At 40.3% G+C, this 21,186-nt stretch overlaps 2 protein-coding genes across 2 annotated transcripts; one reads left to right on the top strand and one right to left on the bottom strand.

The window, feature by feature from the left end:
* Positions 1 to 334: 334 nt before the first annotated feature.
* LOC137262229 (uncharacterized) lies at positions 335 to 10,860 on the top strand. Its single transcript, XM_067800032.1, has 13 exons — positions 335 to 412; positions 523 to 596; positions 2,682 to 2,768; positions 3,609 to 4,151; positions 5,153 to 5,338; positions 5,845 to 6,030; positions 6,676 to 6,861; positions 7,114 to 7,320; positions 8,188 to 8,409; positions 9,108 to 9,457; positions 9,974 to 10,067; positions 10,367 to 10,446; positions 10,739 to 10,860. The coding sequence occupies exons 3-13, from the start codon at positions 2,696 to 2,698 to the stop codon at positions 10,772 to 10,774; spliced, it is 2,163 nt and encodes a 720-aa protein (XP_067656133.1). The 5' UTR covers positions 335 to 412; positions 523 to 596; positions 2,682 to 2,695; the 3' UTR covers positions 10,775 to 10,860.
* Positions 10,861 to 14,714: 3,854 nt separating this feature from the next.
* LOC137260874 (protein kinase C-binding protein NELL2-like) lies at positions 14,715 to 20,615 on the bottom strand. The gene is made up of 6 exons (XM_067798422.1): positions 20,516 to 20,615; positions 20,139 to 20,273; positions 18,466 to 18,600; positions 18,158 to 18,289; positions 16,816 to 16,932; positions 14,715 to 15,525 (listed from the first exon to the last, which is right to left on the bottom strand). Exons 1-6 carry the CDS (start codon positions 20,613 to 20,615, stop codon positions 15,455 to 15,457), a joined length of 690 nt encoding a protein of 229 aa, XP_067654523.1. The 3' UTR covers positions 14,715 to 15,454.
* Positions 20,616 to 21,186: the final 571 nt, after the last annotated feature.

The following is a 21,186-nucleotide window of genomic DNA, read 5'->3' as shown; positions in this document are numbered from 1 at the left end:
CGGGGCTAATGGAATATTACACATGACGTGAGAGCTGACTATTGAGAAGTGGAGTATTTTTTTGTCACTCGCTTTGTCAGAAACCGATACCCAGAAAACAAACAAGCACCGTGACTAACGCCTTTTTATTACGAGTTACATTGTCCCACTATTTTCTTGAGATTTTGAGTGGGTTATTTGATCTTCGTCACCGAGGGTGACAGGTGCGTTGCAGTGTTTCAGTTGATTGATACCCGGATTGGGGATTCGACACCACGGGGTACACGGGGTACACGCCCATGTAGGGATGTACTGACAGTGAGTTGTCATGATATATAACGTGACATTTGGATGCAACACCACACTTACCAAGACACAGGTAGCAGGCAACTTCCTCAAGTAATTGCATATACAGATTCCTCTCAATAGGAAGGTACGTGTTAACACAATCTGTATTGTGTTGTGTTATAATAATTATATGTTTGAAAATGATTTCATGCTAATGTGTCATGATATTATTGTTATATTGTCCTTCGATGACAGGTTTCAGGACGAAAAGACGAAAATTTCGTCAAATAACTACAACTCGGGCACTACATACACAACTCAATAAGAAGGTATGTGTTAACACATTCTGTATAGTTTAATGTCAGAACTGTTAAGGACCGTTTTGGATTGGGATTGGTTTCATGATTGAATTGTGATTAATATGTGCTGTAAATAGATGTATTTTCATGATTGGTAGTTTGAACTTGCAACTGGTATTGTTAGTGGCTGTATCCTCGAAGGGGGTTAAAGTATTGTAAAACTATTGTCCACCTGAGATGGTACGTACGTCCCAAAACTTTCACACTTTAATTTTTGCTACCTGATTTCAAACGTAGCATATGTGTTCTTTGGCCACATTTTGGCCAAACCTTCGTACAATTGTTAGCGGCTGAAGGGATCGTGTAAATCGAACTAGGTTCCATGCAGGTAGCATAGGTACTGTAAGTCCCCATGGTCCCTAGTATGGTGATCTACCTTCAGTTGTTGGCGGTCTATAGCCCGTTTTTGTATTGTATCGTCCTCTGTAGTTAAACTGTTTTAGATTTAATTACTAGTATTAAATATGTATCTGCGATCTAGTTGTTTCACTGTCCTTCGTTGACAGGTTTTGTACCATTCACTATTATGTAAAATATTAATGCTTTTCGTCACGATATTTTAAAATTATTGCCGATGTGACGTTAAATATTAACTCACTCACTCACTAAAATATTCTATATACGTTGTGTTGTGGTATATTAACTTAATAATTTAAGATGGTCTCAAGCTAGCATCGTAAAATATCGTTGTGATATAGTCCTTCGGTGATAGGTTGCAAAAAAGTAGACCAGTGAAGGTCCTTGGTAGAACAGGCCTTCAGCAACCCATGCTTGCTACAAAAGGCGACTATGCTTGTCGTAAGAGACGACTAACATTGACACATGTCATCGGTTCCAGTTGCGCAGATCGATGCTTATGCTGTTGACCACTGGACTGTATCGTCCAGACTCGATTATTTACAGCCCGCCGCCATATAAATGGAATATTGCTGAGTGCGGCGTAAAACTCAACTCACTCACTCATTCAAAAACGTATTACTATAATCGTTAACAGTCTTCCTCAAATAACTGCAGCCGCGCTACAGACTCTTCTCAATAGAAAGATAGGTCCTTGGTCTGGATTGTGTCATTTGCACACTTGTTCCAGTGTTTCACTGTATTGGGCCTGTAAGTCACTCTGGGCGATACTTTCGGTACTAAGGTGGTTCCCTTCTTCATTTGCGTGTGCCATCTTCGAGACGGAGCCCAGTTTACTTCCTTCTGAGGCGTGTTCAGAATCGACAGCGCCCGCAAACGCCCACGAACGCTCGATCCTGAACGCCTGTGTCCAGACAAGGGCACGCGAACCATCCTTACAGCTACTTCTCCAAGCGAACAAACATGGCGACCATGTTTAATAGAAAAAACCCCATTCAAATCCTTGTCATTAGTTAGCATCCATCTGACAAATGGGCAAGGAATAGCCGCGAAACGGTAACGTTTTGTCTTATACATGTTTAATGTCATTCGTCACTACTCGCCCCCTTCCGTAACCGCCAACAAGAAGACGAAAAGCTATTCGGCTTTTCCCGTAATAACGCGAGTTGGCCACGAATGGTTTAATGTAAGCAAGCGCTCGCATCCGTTCAGGACCTCTGCGAGCGCTCGCAGGAGGCAACTGCGCGGGTACTCGCGGGTCTGAACACGTCTAGGATTTCTTATATTCAAGAACAGTTCTGGATCAAAATTGCGCGACCTTGAAGTATGACTCTACTAGACCGGATGAAGTGTCCAATAATGCTTGGCTGTCACAGCTGTTGATAATCACAATAGTCTGCTGATTTCAACTTCTAGGAAAACGTACACGTTTCAAAATTTTATCGTAGCACTGTGACTGTCGGACCTTCTATAGCCTCACATGGACTTCAGACGGCAGTAGCTCTACGTTAGCTTTGTACAACAGGACCCGATGTTTGACTGTCCGAAAACCGCTGGTAAAACCTGGTTGCTTGAGCTTAGTGCGGTTAGCGTCGTAGGTTTATACACACTGTTTTCGGGGACTGTTTTCGTGTCACATTCGTCAGACTTACTGTGAAATTACAGAAACATCACTGAATACTTCATTCGACATTCTAGGTTTCAGCCTTGCCATGAATGTGAACAGGCTGAACTGGTTCGTGGGGATTGTCCTCGTCCTCGGTGTTCACGCAGTGTCAAGCCAGAGTAAGATTTGACTGGGATATACATGTATATTCATTACATCAGCTCGTCGATTTCAATGCGATAGTTACATGGTGTTGTCTGGCCCAGGTTTGGTTACTTACATACTGCTTGACACGTATTAGATGAGCCACGACCTGACAAATCACCCCAATTTGCATGTATGGGAACGCCCCCGCTCCCCCACCCCCCAGAACAAGAACATTTCATTTGAAACAAGAGGGAAACGGGTTGTCTAAATATTGAAAAGTTCAATTTCCTCCTGCGAATAGTGTCTTGATGACGTTTTGCTGAACTAAATTCCTTTAAGAGACACGTGTTAAACGGTAGAGGTATTAATTTCCCGCCACGCTCAGCATAATTGCCGATCTACCTGTAGCCACCAAGTGTATTCGTCCATATTACTTTCCCCGCCTGCTTGTCACAAACGCTTTCACTGCGCTGGCTCATCTAATACTTGTCAAGCAGTAATACTGTCATAAGGGGAGATTTACTTCACGTGGCTTTAAGCCAACTAGCAATTGTTACAGAAGTCGATTTGCGAATCAGTTGCTATTCAAATTATTATCTGGAAAACATTGCCTGTGACTTGTGACTGTGCATTAAAATCCGAAAGATTTGGAGGCCAGGACTCAGTAAAAGTCCAAAACAATCTTTAAACTTTGGCCACCTGACCCTAAGATATGCGTTTTTCTACATGCAAGTTGCATGCTAAAGAGTTTACCAATTTTGAGTATTCGAAGGCCCAACAGGAGAAAATAAACAGCGATTTGTCACTTAAAACTCATAAGTCGTTTCAAATGAAAATAAATTGAACTAATATTTGGATGTTTATATTTTCAGACTGCGCGCACCTGCTGGATGTCATAGCCGTAGTAGATGGCTCTGACAGCATCTTAGATGACGAATTTATCCTTCTGAAGGATTCCCTTATTCAGATGACAAACTGGCTGAACCTTGGAGACGATGGGCAAATGTTTGGTGCCGTCGTGTACAGTTCGTCTGTGTCAGACGTAGCCCACCTCAGCACCAACCGAAACCAGCTGCAGACTCAGATAAACCGGTTTGAACATCCACAGGAAGGGACACACACACACCTTGGAATTGCCAAAATGACAGAGATTATGAGGAATGAAAGTCGTCCTGGCGTTCCCAAAGTCGGCATCGTCATCACCGATGGACGGTCCCGCTATCCCGCGAGAACAGCTCAGGAAGCGGCAGCTGCTAAAGCGATCGGCATCGAAATGTTTGCAATTGGAATTGGTTCAAGAATCAGACTATCCGAACTTAGAGACATTGCCTCATCTAACGCCAATGTCAAGAATATCAGCGCTTTTAGTGAACTCAACAATATTACCCTCTCCCTGGTACAGAAGGTGTGCAAAGGTAAAGGCAGACATAAAGGAGAGAATATAACATAAGGGACGAATGAAATATGAGGGAGAGAATATAACTTTAGGGAGAAATGAAAAATGGGGGAGAGAATACAACGCGAGTGAGGAATAAAGAAGGGGGAGAATATAGCATAGGGAACTGAACAGAACGTAAGGGTGGAATGAAACATAAGATAGATATATGTCAAGGTGAGTGAGTGAGTTTAGTTTTACGCTGCACTCAGCAATATTCCAGCTATATGGCAACGGTCTGTAAATAATCGAGTCTGGATCAGACAATCCAGTGATCAACAACATGAGCATGGATCTGCGCAATTGGGAACCGATGACATGTGTCAACCAAGTCAGCGAGCCCGACCACCCGATCCCGTCAGTCGCCTCTTACGACAAGCATAGTCACCTTTTATAGCAAGCATGGGTTGCTGAAAGCCTATTCTACCCCGGGACCTTCACGGGTCATATTTGTCAAGGTACTTCAACGCTTCAGAATATGTACCCACTCCTTCATTTCCAACCTAAATTCATCACTTGATTTTTTATATTTCATATTTCGTATATTGGTAATTAGGAATAATTCTTCACGTATTGATTTCGAAATACCCTTCCCTCATCCCCTATGAAAGTCAGCCTTCAGCACAGTAGTGAATTTCATCGTTTCGCTTAAATGAATATTAACAGTTTTGCAAAGAACTGAGCTTAACTGATTTGTTGTTGCCGTTTTAAATTTAACAATGTGAACCTGATATTCAATATACTGTTTTCTTAGCAATGTACATTTGCCTTCTTCAAATTTCAAAATGATGCTTGTGAAAAACGATTTTTTTCAGCTATGGGAATTGTTAAAAACCATGCCTGAAACTAATATAAACATATAGTGATCAGTCTGGACTAATGTCAGATTTCTTTTTAATCTATGTCTATAGCTTGTAGATTGAACATATTTGTGTTTATGCTACCCTGTTATCTGTATCATTTGTTCCTATGACAACACAGTGGACGGAAACTGGACAGAGTGGACGGTTGCTACCGGCGTGTGTTCCGTATCTTGTGGAGGAGGCACAAGAACCATCTCCAGGAGCAGGACATGCACCAACCCAGCTCCCAGCAACGGTGGACGGGACTGTGTAGGATCACCTACAGATCAATACACAGAGAGCTGCAACACCAATGGCTGTCCAGGTACGGCATAGCTGCATATCTGAAACATCTGCTGTTAGCAATATAAAACTTGGAAATGTAATACGAAGAAATCAATGAATAATAAGTGAGTTAGTGAATTTAGTTTTACGCCGCATTCAGCAAGATTCAAGCTATGTGGTGGCAGTCTACACATAATTGAGACTAGGCTAGACAATCCAGTGATCAACAGCATGATCATTGATCTGCGAAACTGGGAAACGATGACATGTGTCAAACAAGTCATCAAGACCACCTGTCTCCGTTAGTTGCCTCCTGTAACAAGCGTGGCTTACTGAAGGTCAGTGTTCCCCCCGACTTTCCTGGGTAATTAATGAATAATAAACAAAAATATAAACTATACAAGCTGTGTGTATCTAATCGTAGAAACTGTGTAGAATCATGGAAACAGAATCGTAGAAACAGAGATACGCACATATCACATACTACCACAAATAATTACATTCATATGTATATTCTGACTTAGCTCTTCTTCATTTCAAACGAAGTTGACGGAAACTGGACTGACTGGAGCGTTACAGAGGGAAGGTGTTCAGCGACGTGTGGAGCAGGCTCCAGAACTATCCTCAGGAGCAGGACCTGCACCAACCCGTCTCCTAGCAACGGTGGAAAATTCTGTGTTGGATTATCTACAGATCGATACACAGAGATGTGCAACACCAGTGGATGTCCAGGTACGTATAGCCAGAGATGAAAGTGTTAACACGGTAGATGCTAGAATATGATAGGCAATGTGTACTTGTTGTATGTGTAAAATAACACACCAAAAATTAAACAAGTTACTACAAAGAGAAACAGTTAAACAAGTTAATCTGGCGTAAATTCAGCGGTAGTACGAAAGCAGAAATATCCAATGATTTTAGCGATAAAGACAAAGATGTCGATATTCACCCCATTGCAACAATGGTGAATTTTCCTAGGCTGATATCCTGAACAAAAATAATCTCCTGGCAGGTCTGGTCTTCCTGTAACTTGAGATATAACGTGAGAAGCGAGACAAGCGTTAAAAATAATTCAGAACATTGTCCAACTCACTGGGTCACTATAGTAGAGAGACTGTGCAGTACCTTTCTTACCTCTGTCGTAATATACCACAAGTCTTAATATACCACCCTGCCGGCAGTTTCGTAGTATCTGCCACTTGAAAATATGTCCCGAGCTTCATTATAATTTACACAAAACGAAAAAATGGACGTAAATATATTTTTCAATATGCCTGTATATTTCGTTAAAAATTTCAGCTGAATTCGTATTGCTCCTCGTCAACCAACAGTTTACACAAGTATGAACATAATTCGTCCCTCATTGATTATTTACAGTTGATGGAGGTTGGTCAAGTTGGATCATTACCACAGGCGGGTGTTCATCATCTTGTGGAGGTGGATCTAGAACTGTCAATAAAACTAGAACCTGCACCAGTCCTGCACCACGATACGGCGGTGCTGACTGTGCTGGATCCCCCACGGAAACATACACAGAAACCTGCAACACAGGAGCATGCAATGGTAAAATCCTAGTCTCACCTAGTCCCACCTTAGAGCCCTATTTATACGTTCATAGAATAAATTTTCACCTGTTTCAAATTCTTACGGACTCATTGTGTTATGAGGGCATTTTGTTTGTGATTTCAAGGTTAACGTGATACCATCTTTACGTCCGGGTTGTGGTAGGGTTTCATCCCAATAAGGTCACCGGTGCGCTGTCGTACATACCAGCGATGCCAAGAACAAAGGTTATTGTTAATTGTATTGTTTTAGATCCATGCCATGGGTGCCGGTATAACAACGGTATTGGATACGTGCCTCACCCCAGCGACTGTGCCCGGTACATACAGTGCGAAAAACCCAAAGCCGGCAATAATGCTATTTACCATACCATGCTGTGTAGTCCTGGGCTGTTATGGAACCAACGGCATTTGGTTTGTGACTGGCCTGCCAACGTTAACTGCACTGTAGAAGCTGAAGGTATGTGTTACTGACTATACTCAGTGAGTGGGTGAGTTTGATTTTACGTCTTTTTTTAGCGATATTCCGGTAACAAAACAACGGGGGACACCAGAAATGGGCTTCACACAACATACCTATGTGTGGAATCGAACCCAGGTCTTCGACGTGACGATCGAACTCTGTAACCACTTGGCTACCCCACCGTGTAACAAGTTACACCGACTCAGTATATCTCTCTAAGTACCGCAATGTCTGTTAGGATTATTCCTACCAAAGATATAAGTAACATTATACATATCAAATGATTTTTTTACACTCAGTACACTCGACATTTCTTTGGCTTAAAGTAAAGGACTGGGTAATTTCTGGGAATTAATGAAGTAGACCTTTGCCATAGTTATAAAAGAGCCCAATGTACAATTCCAACTGTAGCATAATGGTGATAAATCAGGTGTTCTCGACACTGTATAAACTATCTTGTATTACATACAGTGGGGTGGTTTAGGCCAGGATTAAAAGGCGACTATGCTTGTCGTAAGCGGCGACTGACGGGATCGGGTGGTAGCTGACTTGGTTGTCACATGTCATCGATTCCCAGTTGCGCAGATCGATGCTCATGTAGTTGACCACTGGATTGTCTGGTCCAGGTTCGATTATTTACAGACCTCCGTCATATAGCTGGAATATTGCTGGAATAGTGCGGCGTAAAACTAAATTCGCCCACTCATATAGTCTTGGTCACAAACAGCAAGTCAGTTGTTTGTTTACTTAACACAACACGGGAACACGTGGTTCATAAGAAAGGAACAGAGAAAGCCATAATATTGGACGTGTACAAGGATTTTTGTTTCGCAAACCCAGGAAGTATTTTTATTTCCACCACAGAGGAAACATTTGCTTCATCGACCGCTGCACCATCAACAGCTGCTCCACCGACATCCCGTCCCTCGACGTTGTGTGACGGCTCTAAGAAGGCAAAGCCTGGAAATACAGCTCAGTATCAGGAGCGGATACATGGAATGTGGATTACTAGACACTGTGCTCCAGGAACCGTGTATTCCAGCTCAAGCTGTAGCTGCATCATCGGCCAGAATGCCGCGTCCCCAGGTACGCCTGCACTTCTCATTGGAGTCATTGTTGCTTCCTTAAACATGAACAGACATGATGCTCTAGTTCTTACAGTAAATTCATGTTTTACTTAAAATCACAATGTCACATATTTTCGACAATATTTTGACCTGCATTATATACATTTTGGACATATGCGCTAGCATTAGCTTCCTATCTCTGCAATAAAAAGACTTGTTACCTCTTACGACTTTCCTGAAATCGATAACGGAAGCTTCATTGTTGACATCTTCCAAACAGAGAACATTTCTCATATACTGAATGTAAACAATTGCCACATACTTCGAAAACTGTCGCACGCGGTGTTTGCCAAACTGGATTCAATCTCAAGTTGTGCATAGGATGTTTGTAAAGAGCGTTCCAAGGGAGATAACTTGGGGTTTGCTTGAAATTACATTCGGTCGGTAGAGAGCGCGAGAGTTGATTTAATGCAACGTTGCATTATTTCATTCTAAATTTTAACTATACAATCTAATTTAAACACGTATTTCTGTTTGAGAAATTATATCGTAGCTTCACCAAAGGCTAATAGTTTGAGAGAATTATTTGAGCTTTTAGTTTGAGCTATTATTGAGAGAAAAGTATTATCATTTTTGTGGTGTGCATGGAGCAAGTTATTTCAGTTTTGCCTGATGTGGATACAAAACAAAACTAAACGAATATCTGTTTCCTTCTAGTCTGTCAGACGGAGGTTTATCTCCCTTTCAACGGCGACGTGAACGACCATTCGGGTAATCACCACTATGTACAAAACACTGGCGTTGTAACCACCAACAGAGGCCACGGCCTCTTCAGCATCAACACCCAACTCCGGATCCTGCGGTTCTCAAACATGGATTTCGGGAACACTCTGATCATCTCATTTTCGTTCAAACGCACTCAAGCAACAAGAACCGCGCAGGCTATAGTCACCAACGACGACTGCGGCCATGGCGGCAGCATCTACATCACCACTCAGGGGTCAACCGTGCAGTTTCGTGTTGTCAACGTCTACAACGTTATGCATACGTTAAATGTATCATACACAGTGAGTATTGAAAAGGTTTTTTCATTATGATATATTCCATCATATCGTGTTGATGATGCAGGAATGACTCCGCCACCCTGCACTAATGTTTTGTGACTGTTTACCTGGGGGTCTACAACGTGCCATCCTATGCATTTGTTTGTGACCGCTACTTGCAGGGCGTCCTTGGGGATGCTGGTACCTGAATGGGGCTGGGGTACCCCAGAGTTTAAAGGTTCCCATGACCTCTCAGACCGAATTTGGTAAGGGTCACATGTAAAAACCCCATTTCGGGTTTCCTTCGTGGCTTTACTACAACATTGGTGAATGCCCAATGTTACCAGAGTAACCAATGTTATTGCAGAAGTAGCTGAGAGCAACTTCTGCAATAACATTGTCTTTTTTATCAATGAAGGTCGTTAGTCACACTGAAAACACTGTAACAAAATGAACTAACGATATAGGCCACACACAGCCAATGGGTCGCTATCGATATTATCCTTTTCAAAATAAACATTTGTGGGGGGTATATTTCAGGACTCCACGTCCTTGAATGAGGTGAAGCTGGTCGTCAAGGATGGACTGATGAAGGCTGAAGTCAATAACCACAGTGTACAGAGGAATTTTGACGGTGCAAACATTATGTTTTTCTAGATAGTGATATTCTTAACAACCGAACACTGTCCACTACCCTCGTGGCATTCACAATCGCCGAAAAATGTGAAACATAATAGATGCAAACATGTGAAAACATGCTCATATGAATCATTGCTTAAACATCTGAATAATGTAGTTCTTTCCGTGAAGTGCCCCGTCTTAATTTTACCGTTGTCAGTTTAATCTAGGATAACAAAACCCTGCTATCTGTTGGTTCTTGGAAAACATTTCTTACAAAGAAAAGTATTCATATTTCCTTGAACATTTTTGTAGGTAACATCGGAAAAAGCCAATGTGCACTTCAGGTCGGGTACGGTGATCACCTGGACTTCTTCCACGGCGACCTGGAAGAGGTATGGCGTTTGCCTGTTCTTAATTATACCTTTGTAATGATCTCTTCAGATGTAAGATTACATTTTTGATAATTAGTATTCACTGGCTTAGCTGAAACACAAATCGATAATACTGGCATGAGATGACGCATAAACTCTTCTTAACAGATCACTTAGATCGCCCGTGTATTATAGGAGAAATTCACAGTGACGTCATCTGGTGACACAAACAAACAAAAAAACAAACAAACAAACAAACAAACAAACAAACAAACGACGACGAACCAGTTGTGCATCTTGCTTTATGTTTCAGTTCAAAGTATACATCTGCGATCCAGAGAGCCGGTAGTTGAACATAGAGGAATATCAAGACCTGCCAAGAAGTTAAAATGCCGCTTTTTAGATCAAGTTGCACTATTAAACAGTATGGCGCTAGGTTTTGTTTCTGTCATATTTGGTATCAATATAACTTAAAGAACCAATTTTATTGTAGATTAACGAGATACATACAACGTGAGGTTTTTAAGAGTTATGTCAATTATACTTTTTAAAAACAAACATTCCCTTTTCGTTTGAAGTTAGCCCAAGCAGCATGTTTTAGAAGGCGCCGGGATAAGACACTGTAGGTCTCCTGAACTGAAGAAGTGGGAGGGGAGGGGGAAGGGTGTCAGGAGAGCATGACAGTTTGAATTTATGTCTTTAAGATGTCTGCCAGTGTGGTGATCTATAATGTGTCGAACGTACGGTTGCAACCAAGTAGAACTTTGACCTCCCCATCTTTAGTAATGTTACGAATAACGGATAATTCGAAGCATTTACGGGTCGACAAACAATCGCCACTGCCAATCTTTAATGTGCTTGTCTCAAAAGACATTTCCCCTTCCTGCATTGGTTCGTTCTTTAGTTATTACTTTGCGGTTCTGTCGAGGCTCGGATTAACTCGAAGCAATATTAACGTAGGACCTTCGACACAGTGGTGTTTGACTGTATTTGCACCATACATGGCAGCACATATTGTTGGTCTTTTTCCTTAAAGGCCAGGGTGCAAACAAACCCATAGATTTACAATCATTCTACCATTTTATCTACACATAAGTGACAGGATTGTAACGGTCTGGCAAGAACATGACGGTTAACCTTCTAATTTACTATTAGAATAAACATTTGCCTTATAGTAAATGTCTAACAAGTCTCTCACTACATATATCGATGACTGAAGAGATTGATGTAATTATCATATATAAAACTTAAGATTTTACTTATTTTCTGGAAATTATATCTTCAGCAAAGAGATGTCAGCATCAGGCAGGTGTACAGCTCACAATGTATGTTTTGTAGACTCTCTGCATCCATACTGTTTGGTTGGATATCAATACATGAATACTGCATCAAATGACAGTTTTCACGAGACAATGTGACTACACCCAAATCCTATGATTTGTAGTTTTACTCATTGTCTAAAACATTTGGGCTCACTCACAAACGTCTCCATAGACCAAAATAAATGGGTTCACATGTCTGTTTTCACTTTGATATATATTGTTTGGTTTCTGATACATGTTAAAACGCTTTATATGCCTTTTAAGGATAGTAAACTTGCCCATCCTTCCTCTCATACATATCAGTTACTTCAACATCAGGTGATGCTCTTGGGTTAATGAATATTTGAGTAGAATGTGGGTCCATATCCGTCTGGTCTTGAGTTACCTCCCTTCGGAACTCGTACTACTGATGATGCGGTTTCGCTCATATTTTGGGGGTCATGTTGTAGCTCACCTCACCTGGTTCTGGAATGTCATGCCGTTTTAACACCCAAAACACTGCACGCGAATCATACTCTGCAAACACCCAACACATAATACGTGGATCATGCTGTCGAAACACCCAAAACATTGTACGTGGATCATACTCTCCGAACACTCAAAGCTTAACACATGGCTCGTACTCTCCAAACACCCAAACATTGCACGCAGATCATACTCTCCAAGCATCCAAAATATAACGCGTGGATCATACTCTCCAAGCATCAAAAACATAAGACGTGGATCATACTCTCCGAACACATGAAACATAACATGCGCATCATAGTCTGTGAACACCCAAAATCAGGCATGTGGATCATACTGTCAGGAACATAAGACACCTTGTGGTTTTGTAATGGCGTGATTGGATTGTGTAATCATAGCATGTCCCCGTGGCGTACTTTCTTGAAGTTTAACAGGTTCACAGAGTCTCCAGTCATCCACCCACACGAACTGACAACATACTATCGTCGTGTGGCAAACCTCAACAGGGGCGTGCAGACAAACATAAAACACTGTGGCGAGGATAGGGGTTGAGTCTGTAATGACTAGATACTGGGATATGTTTAATTTAAATTTGAGACAGGCAAGACCATTAGCGTTATTGATTTACATAGACTTGCATGTATTGAGTGTTTGAACAAGACATGCCACAACATGGTTCTGTGACATCTGCAGTTTTCTGGAGAGACGTTACCCGGACTAAGTATTATTGTTAGTAGTAGTTCAGCGCAACATGGGCGAGCTTTAATCGTACACCTTTGGAAGGAATTCTTCTAAAATCTGCACGGTATCAAATTACGTGTGTATGTAATATTCCATTGAAAGGTATTAAAAACAGTAATACATAAATTATATTTATGACAAACACGCTTATAATACTAACAGATACACCGTACTTTTCTGTGCTGTGGCGTATCATGGGCCAAACCCATGATCAATATGTACAGTTTTCCCAACGGAATAATCATATGATAATATGATCTTAAAATAGGTGTTACATGATTTATCTAGTACGGTACTCAATTGGGGAAGCAAGTTTTGTAGGATTGAGGATGAACGTTACTATATCAAGAGATATCACCCCTGGTTAGAAGACGGCTTCATTCGTTGATATGGCAGATTTGACAGTAGAAGAGAAAAGAAAGCTGTTTCTAGACAATTTTGAAAGGGTGAGACACATGCAAAAGAACTGGCTCGTAGACATGACATCCCTCTTTCTACAGTATATATAACTGAAGAATATTTCAGTCAGGGGCACAATGGCTTGGAGGCCGAGGAAGTTATGGACCGTACTCAGGTATGTAATACCTTAGATAGTAAGTTCAGTTTTACGTCTCACTCAGTGATATTCCAGCTATTGCGGCGGTCTGTAAATATTCGAGTGTGGACCAGACAATCAAGTGATGAACAGCATGAGCATCGACCTGCGCAACTGGAAACTGATGACATGTTTTAACCAAGTCAGCTTGCCACCCGATCTCATTAGTCGCCTCTTACAAAAAGGATCTGGAGATCAGTATTCTCACCCAGACCTTCATGGGTACTCTCAGACAGGAATTACAAAGATTCAACCTGTTTCAAGAAAGAAGTGGTATAGTACATGCCTCTAAGATATCAAGCGCGTTTGCGTGCGAGTACATCAAAATATCGTGCATTGAACTTGAAATAAAACGAGCTAAATTAGACCCTTCATATCTACACTGAAAACCATTAAAACGCAATGGATTTGTTGTCGTATTTGTTGCCCTTAAACTTACAAAAGTTTCTGTCTCCTGCGACACAGAGGTTGTAGGGATAAAATACCGTTATCCTGGCCCATTGCGAGTTCCGAGTCCAAAAGCATTCCTCTCACGTGAGCTTCGATGCTTAAAAATGAACCTTTGACGTTTCTCGTAAACACGACCACATTGTGGCCGACTGAGACAACGTTTTCGGACCACCGGAAGTGTTGCTGATCTTCTGCAACCTAGTGCATCAACTTTGACGACACCTCGACTGGATTGCAGTATCGGACACTCTTTGTGTCTTTCAATCAAAATATCTTGCAGCGCACAGTGGACACACGATATTGACTGCAAGTGACCGCTTCTTTTTTTTTTGACGTCTTTGTTGCGTCACTGGTGTTGTTGTTGATTGGAACACAGATGTTCACTTTAAACATATCTGCCATTTAGATTTGTATATGTTGACATTCGTCTGAGTAAAGAAACTATAATGTCAAATTTCTTTATAGTGGCTTTCAGTTTAGAACTATGCTTCCAAAAGACCGTAAAATATAGTTGTCATTTTCGCCCAAGTCTGTCATTTTTTGTCTGGTCGTGACTTTCAGTGTGTGGTTAAATATTTCCACACATTTGTACTATCAAATATTATACTTTTCACATCTCTTGCTTTTTCCTGTGTGGCGCGTATGTTTATTATCAAACGTCAAAAGTGCGACGGCCTAAATAGAACCGCCCTGAAAAGAACTCAAGGACATTCACATACGTGCAGGTATCGTTTATTCGTAAGATTTTCCAATATCTCAAATACACATTACCACACATTTGGAGAGTTCATGAGGAGTTTGAAGGTCACTGCAGACAAGAAGTAGATGACATTTACTCTGTGTCAGTGGTCACTGGGGGGCAGGTCCACGTCATCAGTAACATGTCATCAGTGGCCGAATTGTAACCAGTGGAGAATTTTGTCTTCTTATCTGCAGTGAGGTAATTTCATTGTCATGAAGCAGAGGAGGGCCAGAATCACTGACAAATCGTTTATTAAGATAACTGCTGAATATCATCATACAAAACGCCGCACAAACACTCCTGAATAACATATAGATCATATATAGAGTGATATTGTTATAACCTTTAGTCCTTCCAACACAACTAATCATTCCATGATAAACGTAACATGTGCCTGATGCTAACAAGGGGATTTGACTTTTTACAATTTAATTTACAAAACGCTATAATATAACAAGAATCAAATGGCATGGTTCTGCCACAACAGCACACACAGAAGCGAACACTGCAAACTAATACAGATTTTGAATCAAGCAACGATGAAGTCAACGATGGTATAAAAAACAACTATCAAAACAAGTTATTTTCATGAATTCAAATCATTTAGAAAATACAATTTAGTATTTGATTTTCTGTAAACATAACAGAATTGTCCAAGTCAAACAAGAAAGCAGTTTCAAGCTGGGTATGGCGGTCAGAGTGGGAATGGTCGTTTTACTGGATAGCGAAAAACGTAAAACCAATCAGTGGAAGTAGGTATGCTGAAAATGTCACCGTACCTCCAGCTGAAACAGAGAGGTGAACCGATTATAGTTCACGTATGAACCAATTATATATATATGTGAAATATATCTGTGTCGACCACAGGTAACAACCTTTCCACTTTCATTTTCCCCAGTTCCAGGAGAACAAGTTCAAATGATCACAGACGTTTTTACCTTTGCCCAACTCTAATGCCTTATCAAACTTTAAAAATACACAAATACAGTTATAAACAGCTGTCTGTACCTTTTTCAAAATTGAAAAAATGAAATTGTCCATAACAAATAGAAATAATGACATTATGTTCAGGTGAACAAAGGGCATAACTCGAAAAACACTTGTTGTTAACATTTACCATTTCTGATTTGTTAGTCTGTATTAAAAAAAAAAAATGTTTATCTTTTGAAACAGAGGAGTGGGTTGTGTATGATTGAATCCTCTCTTATGAGTGATGATCTCACTGTCGCTATTCAAGCGTTAAAGGAACAGCCATTCCACATTATACACATAAGCATTGATTACAACAGGGTTGCTCATTGTAAATCATCAACTGATTTGCAATAAAACTCTTATCTATTACAAACCTATATCGAATGTTGTCCGCAGTGAAGTAGGTTCCTTCCAGAATCAGATAGACTTTTGTTGTGACTTTGCACCGATCATTTCTAAACTTTTGAAGGTTTTGAAGTACACTTTTAGAAACCTCATATCAGGTTAAAATGCGACCATAACTATTTACCCTAATATGAGGTTTTGAAATGGCCATAACTGGTTTCATAACGGCAACCCGTAGCCCATCGGCTCTTGGGATTTTCTCTCCTCCGCGGGTTTACATTTGCTACCAAAACCTCAGAGTCGTGATTTTTCCTATACTTAGCACAACGCGTTTAAACTACGACTTCATTCAATATGGTTAGATAACATAGACTTACTCTACGAAAGTAATCCATAATTATGATACACCAAAGGATCTAGACACAGAAATAATTGTCTACTTTACTAGGAATACATTGTACCATTCTGATCTAGTCATGTGCCACTACTAAATAACAATCATAACAGATGTTCGCAAGCACGTTCGAGTATCCTACACAATCGATTAAGGCAGTCACAAAGACACGCAAGAGCAAGTCACTTGTTCACAATTAGAACCTGGAAATAGCATTTTGGTAACTGAAGCATTACATGAATCTTTCTCCTAAGATGTTTTTAAAAACATTAGGTAGGTTATGGAGAAACTCTTGATCAAATAACTTTTGAGGATGAGTTCTAGTTTTTCACAGATTTAATGCTCTTCACAACTGTTTCCCTACCATTTTGACAGGTGGTTCCGGTGTAACCACTTGCACAACTACACGTGGTCGGAGTCTTCTTTGTGTCACATGTCCCTCCATGGAGGCATTCTTTCCCATCCTTCGAACATACACCCTCTGAAAATGGGGAAACACGCTAGATTGAATGTCATGTGACACATGAAAAAGTGCCCATGAAACTGCAGTTGAAATGATTCACTAATTTCCCCCAGCGCTGGAAAGAGTGATTAGGTTCGTGTGACCGGGAGGCAATGTGATGCGAGTGGTGCATGCAGGGAGATGCTGGAGCTGTTTCCTGTAATTACAAGCATCTTGGGTCTGCAGATATAAATATACAATGGCCCCACACATGTAGTTTTGCAAACCAAAGTTTCAAGAAAGTGTAGCATTGGAAATATTAATTTCATTGCTAAAAATTGCATAGCTTTGAAAGTGAAATATTTTAATACATGACGGTGGAAACATAGGACAATATGTTGATTGTGACAAGCTGTCGCTGTCAGTGACGAAACTCAATGTCTGTTTTATTTGCACCTATGTGTCTGCCTGCCTATATGCTAATATGCAACACACAACTCCAGTCAAGCAATTTGAACTTAACACCGATCAGGCTATACACCATGTACAAAATACATTGATTTATGGCTGGCGCACCTGGGTTCAGTATCTGTCATATTATGTCATTATGCTGTTCTCTGTTGTTGTCAAATACCCTAAAAAAATACCGCCATTGCAATTGCCCGTAACAGCGCATGCGTGATTCTGATGTATTGTCAATAACTGTTCGGGAGCCAGTGCTACTTATACAGTCATCGCTGCTTCTGTCACTACGACTGCAACTACCATAGTCTGTCGTACAGACCCTGAAGTATATATATCCAAGAAAGTCCAAGCAAATTTAGAAAATGTGGCAAGTCTAGATTTCCTTGGCCTCAGTCTGAAAATGAAGAAAGTCTCAGGGCTCAATTTCATTATATTATTTTTTTTCACTATGAAAGTAAAATATGTTCATTTCAGAGACTAGCTGTTAGTATACAACTACCATTACCACACATGTTACTACTGCTGGTATTACTGCTCAGGTAATACTTCAGCTGTTATTACTACTACTGTAACTATATATCACAACTGCTGCAGTTAATATTTTCCCTGTTGCTACTACTGTTTCTGCAGTTGCTTCGAATTCTATCACTAATGTCACACATCACATGTGAAATTATGTTGCTGTTATACCCGTATTAATACGGGTAACTTTATATCAATATATTTAAGGTCATCCAAAATAATGTATAGATGTTGACATCATATCGGGGTGACGTGTTTGTCACCTGTTTTGTTTTACCTGTGCACGTCTTTCCATTTCCAGCATAACCAGATTTGCATTTGCAGGTGAAGGATCCCTGTGTATTTGTGCAGTTAGCATGTTCATCGCAGTCATGTTTGTCGGCACCCGTGGCTGTACATTCATTGACATCTAGTGTAGAAAAATCATAATTACAAAATTATTATGGTGTAGAGCAGCCTCCATCAACTCCATTAACTTATTCACGAACACGCGTCACATCGTAGACAGATGTTGGCTAACTATATGCACAGTATAATGGGCCTGCCTGTGGCCCATTTACAAGAAATCACCTATGCACGTCTTACCTGAGCACGTCTTTCCATTTCCAGCATAACCAGATTTGCATTTGCAGGTGAAGGATCCAGGCGGCATATTTGTGCAGTTAGCATGTTCATCGCAGTCATGTTTGTCGGCACCCGTGGCTGTACATTCATTGACATCTAGTGTAGAAAAATCATAATTACAAAATTATTATGGTGTAGAGCAGCTTCCCTCAACCCCATTAACTTATTCACGAACACGCGTCACATCGTAGACAGATGTTGGCTGACTGTATGCACAGTATAATGTGCCTGCCTGTGGCCCATTTAAAAAAATCAAACAGTTTTGATTCACAATTATGCAAGTAGATCATATAAATGTCTCTCAGTCTCCAGTATAGCATGCCTATGTGCAGACGTAGAATCCAGATATTGTGCAGTTAGCGTGTTCATGAAAGGAAGCAAGGGAGGTTTTACATTCATCTGTTGTAGAGAATGTGTTGACACAAATGTACTTTGGTGTTATTAAAGTTGTTATATAGAACACTCAAATAGCTTTGGGTCACTTATTCCAGAGTGACTCTATCGAGACTGGAGGTATCTCTCTTCAACAATACACTCGCATACATTGATGTTCATTGGTATTTTGAAAGAAAAGAAAGAACGGTTTACCTAAAGAGCTTTCATTATAAAATGTGAAAACAGTACTAGTTTGAATGGTTGAAATAATAGACAAGAAATGGCAGAATGCAATTCTATATGTACTTTTGCAAAGTTACAGAGAGATTTTACAGATTCGAACGGCAACAGAAATGATAGATGCCATGGTTACAAAAAAGTACTTTGCTGTTGATCGTTTCTTCACTACATGGTAAAGGCACCATTAAACATCACAACAACTACCAAGGCAGTGCTGGTGGTTTAATTACCCAGAACAGCAATATCGTAACTGAGAAAATGATATTTGGAAACAGGAGAAAGTTTAAAATATTCATCACAATTATTGTTTGAGTAAGAGTCGCTGAATAGTTCCACAACGTTCCCATCTTTGAAGTAACAGATGCCTTGTCGCAATCACTGTCCGATTCACGCCAACAGGGGTACACCGAAATCATTAAAATTATCGGAACATATTCAGATTCACAAATCACGTAATTCCGTTTCTAAACCATTGGGAAATGTGCATTACTAACACAAGTCCTTACTAACTTTGTAGAACTAACTGCACCTCTTACATGAAAGTTAAACTAACGTTCTTATCAGATACGAGTATATCTGGCTTTTATGTCGATCATAATGAGTTCGTGAAAATGGTTGCTGAAGATGCGTTTGTACGAACAGGGCACACAAGCTTCAAGGAAAGTTATATGAAAACATTAATAATTACTTAGTATGTAATTGATGATTTCATCAACTAACAGGTACGTCGTCCCACTATAATCCCTTCCCAAAATGTAATGAATTAGTTTGATGAGTTCAAACTGTGGTCAGATCTTGAATCATATTTCAATCAACCTTTATGACCAGTAGCAGTGTGTTACAGTGCTTTAAACGGATTGTCCTTGCTTTGTATCATTCATCGGCACCTTGACAAATATATCCAGCATTTGTCTTTTTTCTGTGATAATACCTGCCATTTCGTGCATGCCAATATCAACATTAAAGAATAGTTTGAATACTGTGTTAGAAAATCTGGTAGCATATTTCTACTTATTTACCCTTGTCGCATGTTGGACCCTCATATCCAGTTCTGGTACAATTACATTTGTCTGTTGTGTCGCATTTTCCTGAATTCTTGCAAACAGGCGTGCACGCTCCATTGACGCCATCGACGACTGCCCAGCATATTAAAACTGGAAAAGGAGACAAGGTGTAAAATGTTACATTTTAGTATGTGACCTGTTAATCCAACATTGCTTTATTTTTTAAATCTCAGAGGGCGAAGAAATATGGTCACATTTTTCATTTCATGTGCTCAACAACTGTAATCTTATACTTGCATTACGTAATAGCGCTTCGATGTAATTATATTCATCACATATTTCAACAACTGTCATTAGACATTGAACAGGAAATAACTAGACTGCTGACTTACCCAGTAAAGGAAAGTAAACTGGAACCCTGAACAGCTGCATGTTTGTTGCCTTCTTCGCTCGCTCTCGAATGTCTACTGCACGTTTGCCCATATATAGCATGTCGTTGTCATAGTGATAAAAAAAGTCATGTCTGTGTATTGACGACGGGCGAGGTTTGAGAGATATGAATAAGAACTGAGACACTTGTTACGGCTTGCTCTTTTCCACGATTTTGTAATGTGTTGTTCTTTTAATGTCTTATCTGTGCTTGCTTTTTTCTCAAGCCAGACATGACTGTACCCCTATCCTCAAACTGAAAATGTGTCTTAAAGTCATATGCTAAGGCATAACTTCTACGCTCTGTCAGCAAGGGGATGATATGCAATACATTGTGCCTGAATAAAACTGGCGAGGATTTTTTTCAAATTAGGAGAATCGATTGCACAGAATTATTAACCCGATGTGCGGTTATCGGAATTTACAATACATACGAATAATGTATAGGCTCTAAGTCTCTGAATAACTGAAAATAATAACGAATTTTGGAGACAAATTTTCTAGTCAGGGTTTTTATGTCCAAATGAGTTAGCTGGCCAGTCCTTGATGTAATCCGATCCCCTGGACTATTTTAGAAAAGGGTAATTGTCATAATCACATATACCTGAGGTACAACGAATTGGTTTTTGTTTTC

This window comes from Haliotis asinina, chromosome 14 (assembly GCF_037392515.1).
Source record: "Haliotis asinina isolate JCU_RB_2024 chromosome 14, JCU_Hal_asi_v2, whole genome shotgun sequence".
NCBI lineage: Eukaryota > Metazoa > Mollusca > Gastropoda > Lepetellida > Haliotidae > Haliotis > Haliotis asinina.
This window is presented reverse-complemented; position numbering and strand designations above follow the sequence as displayed.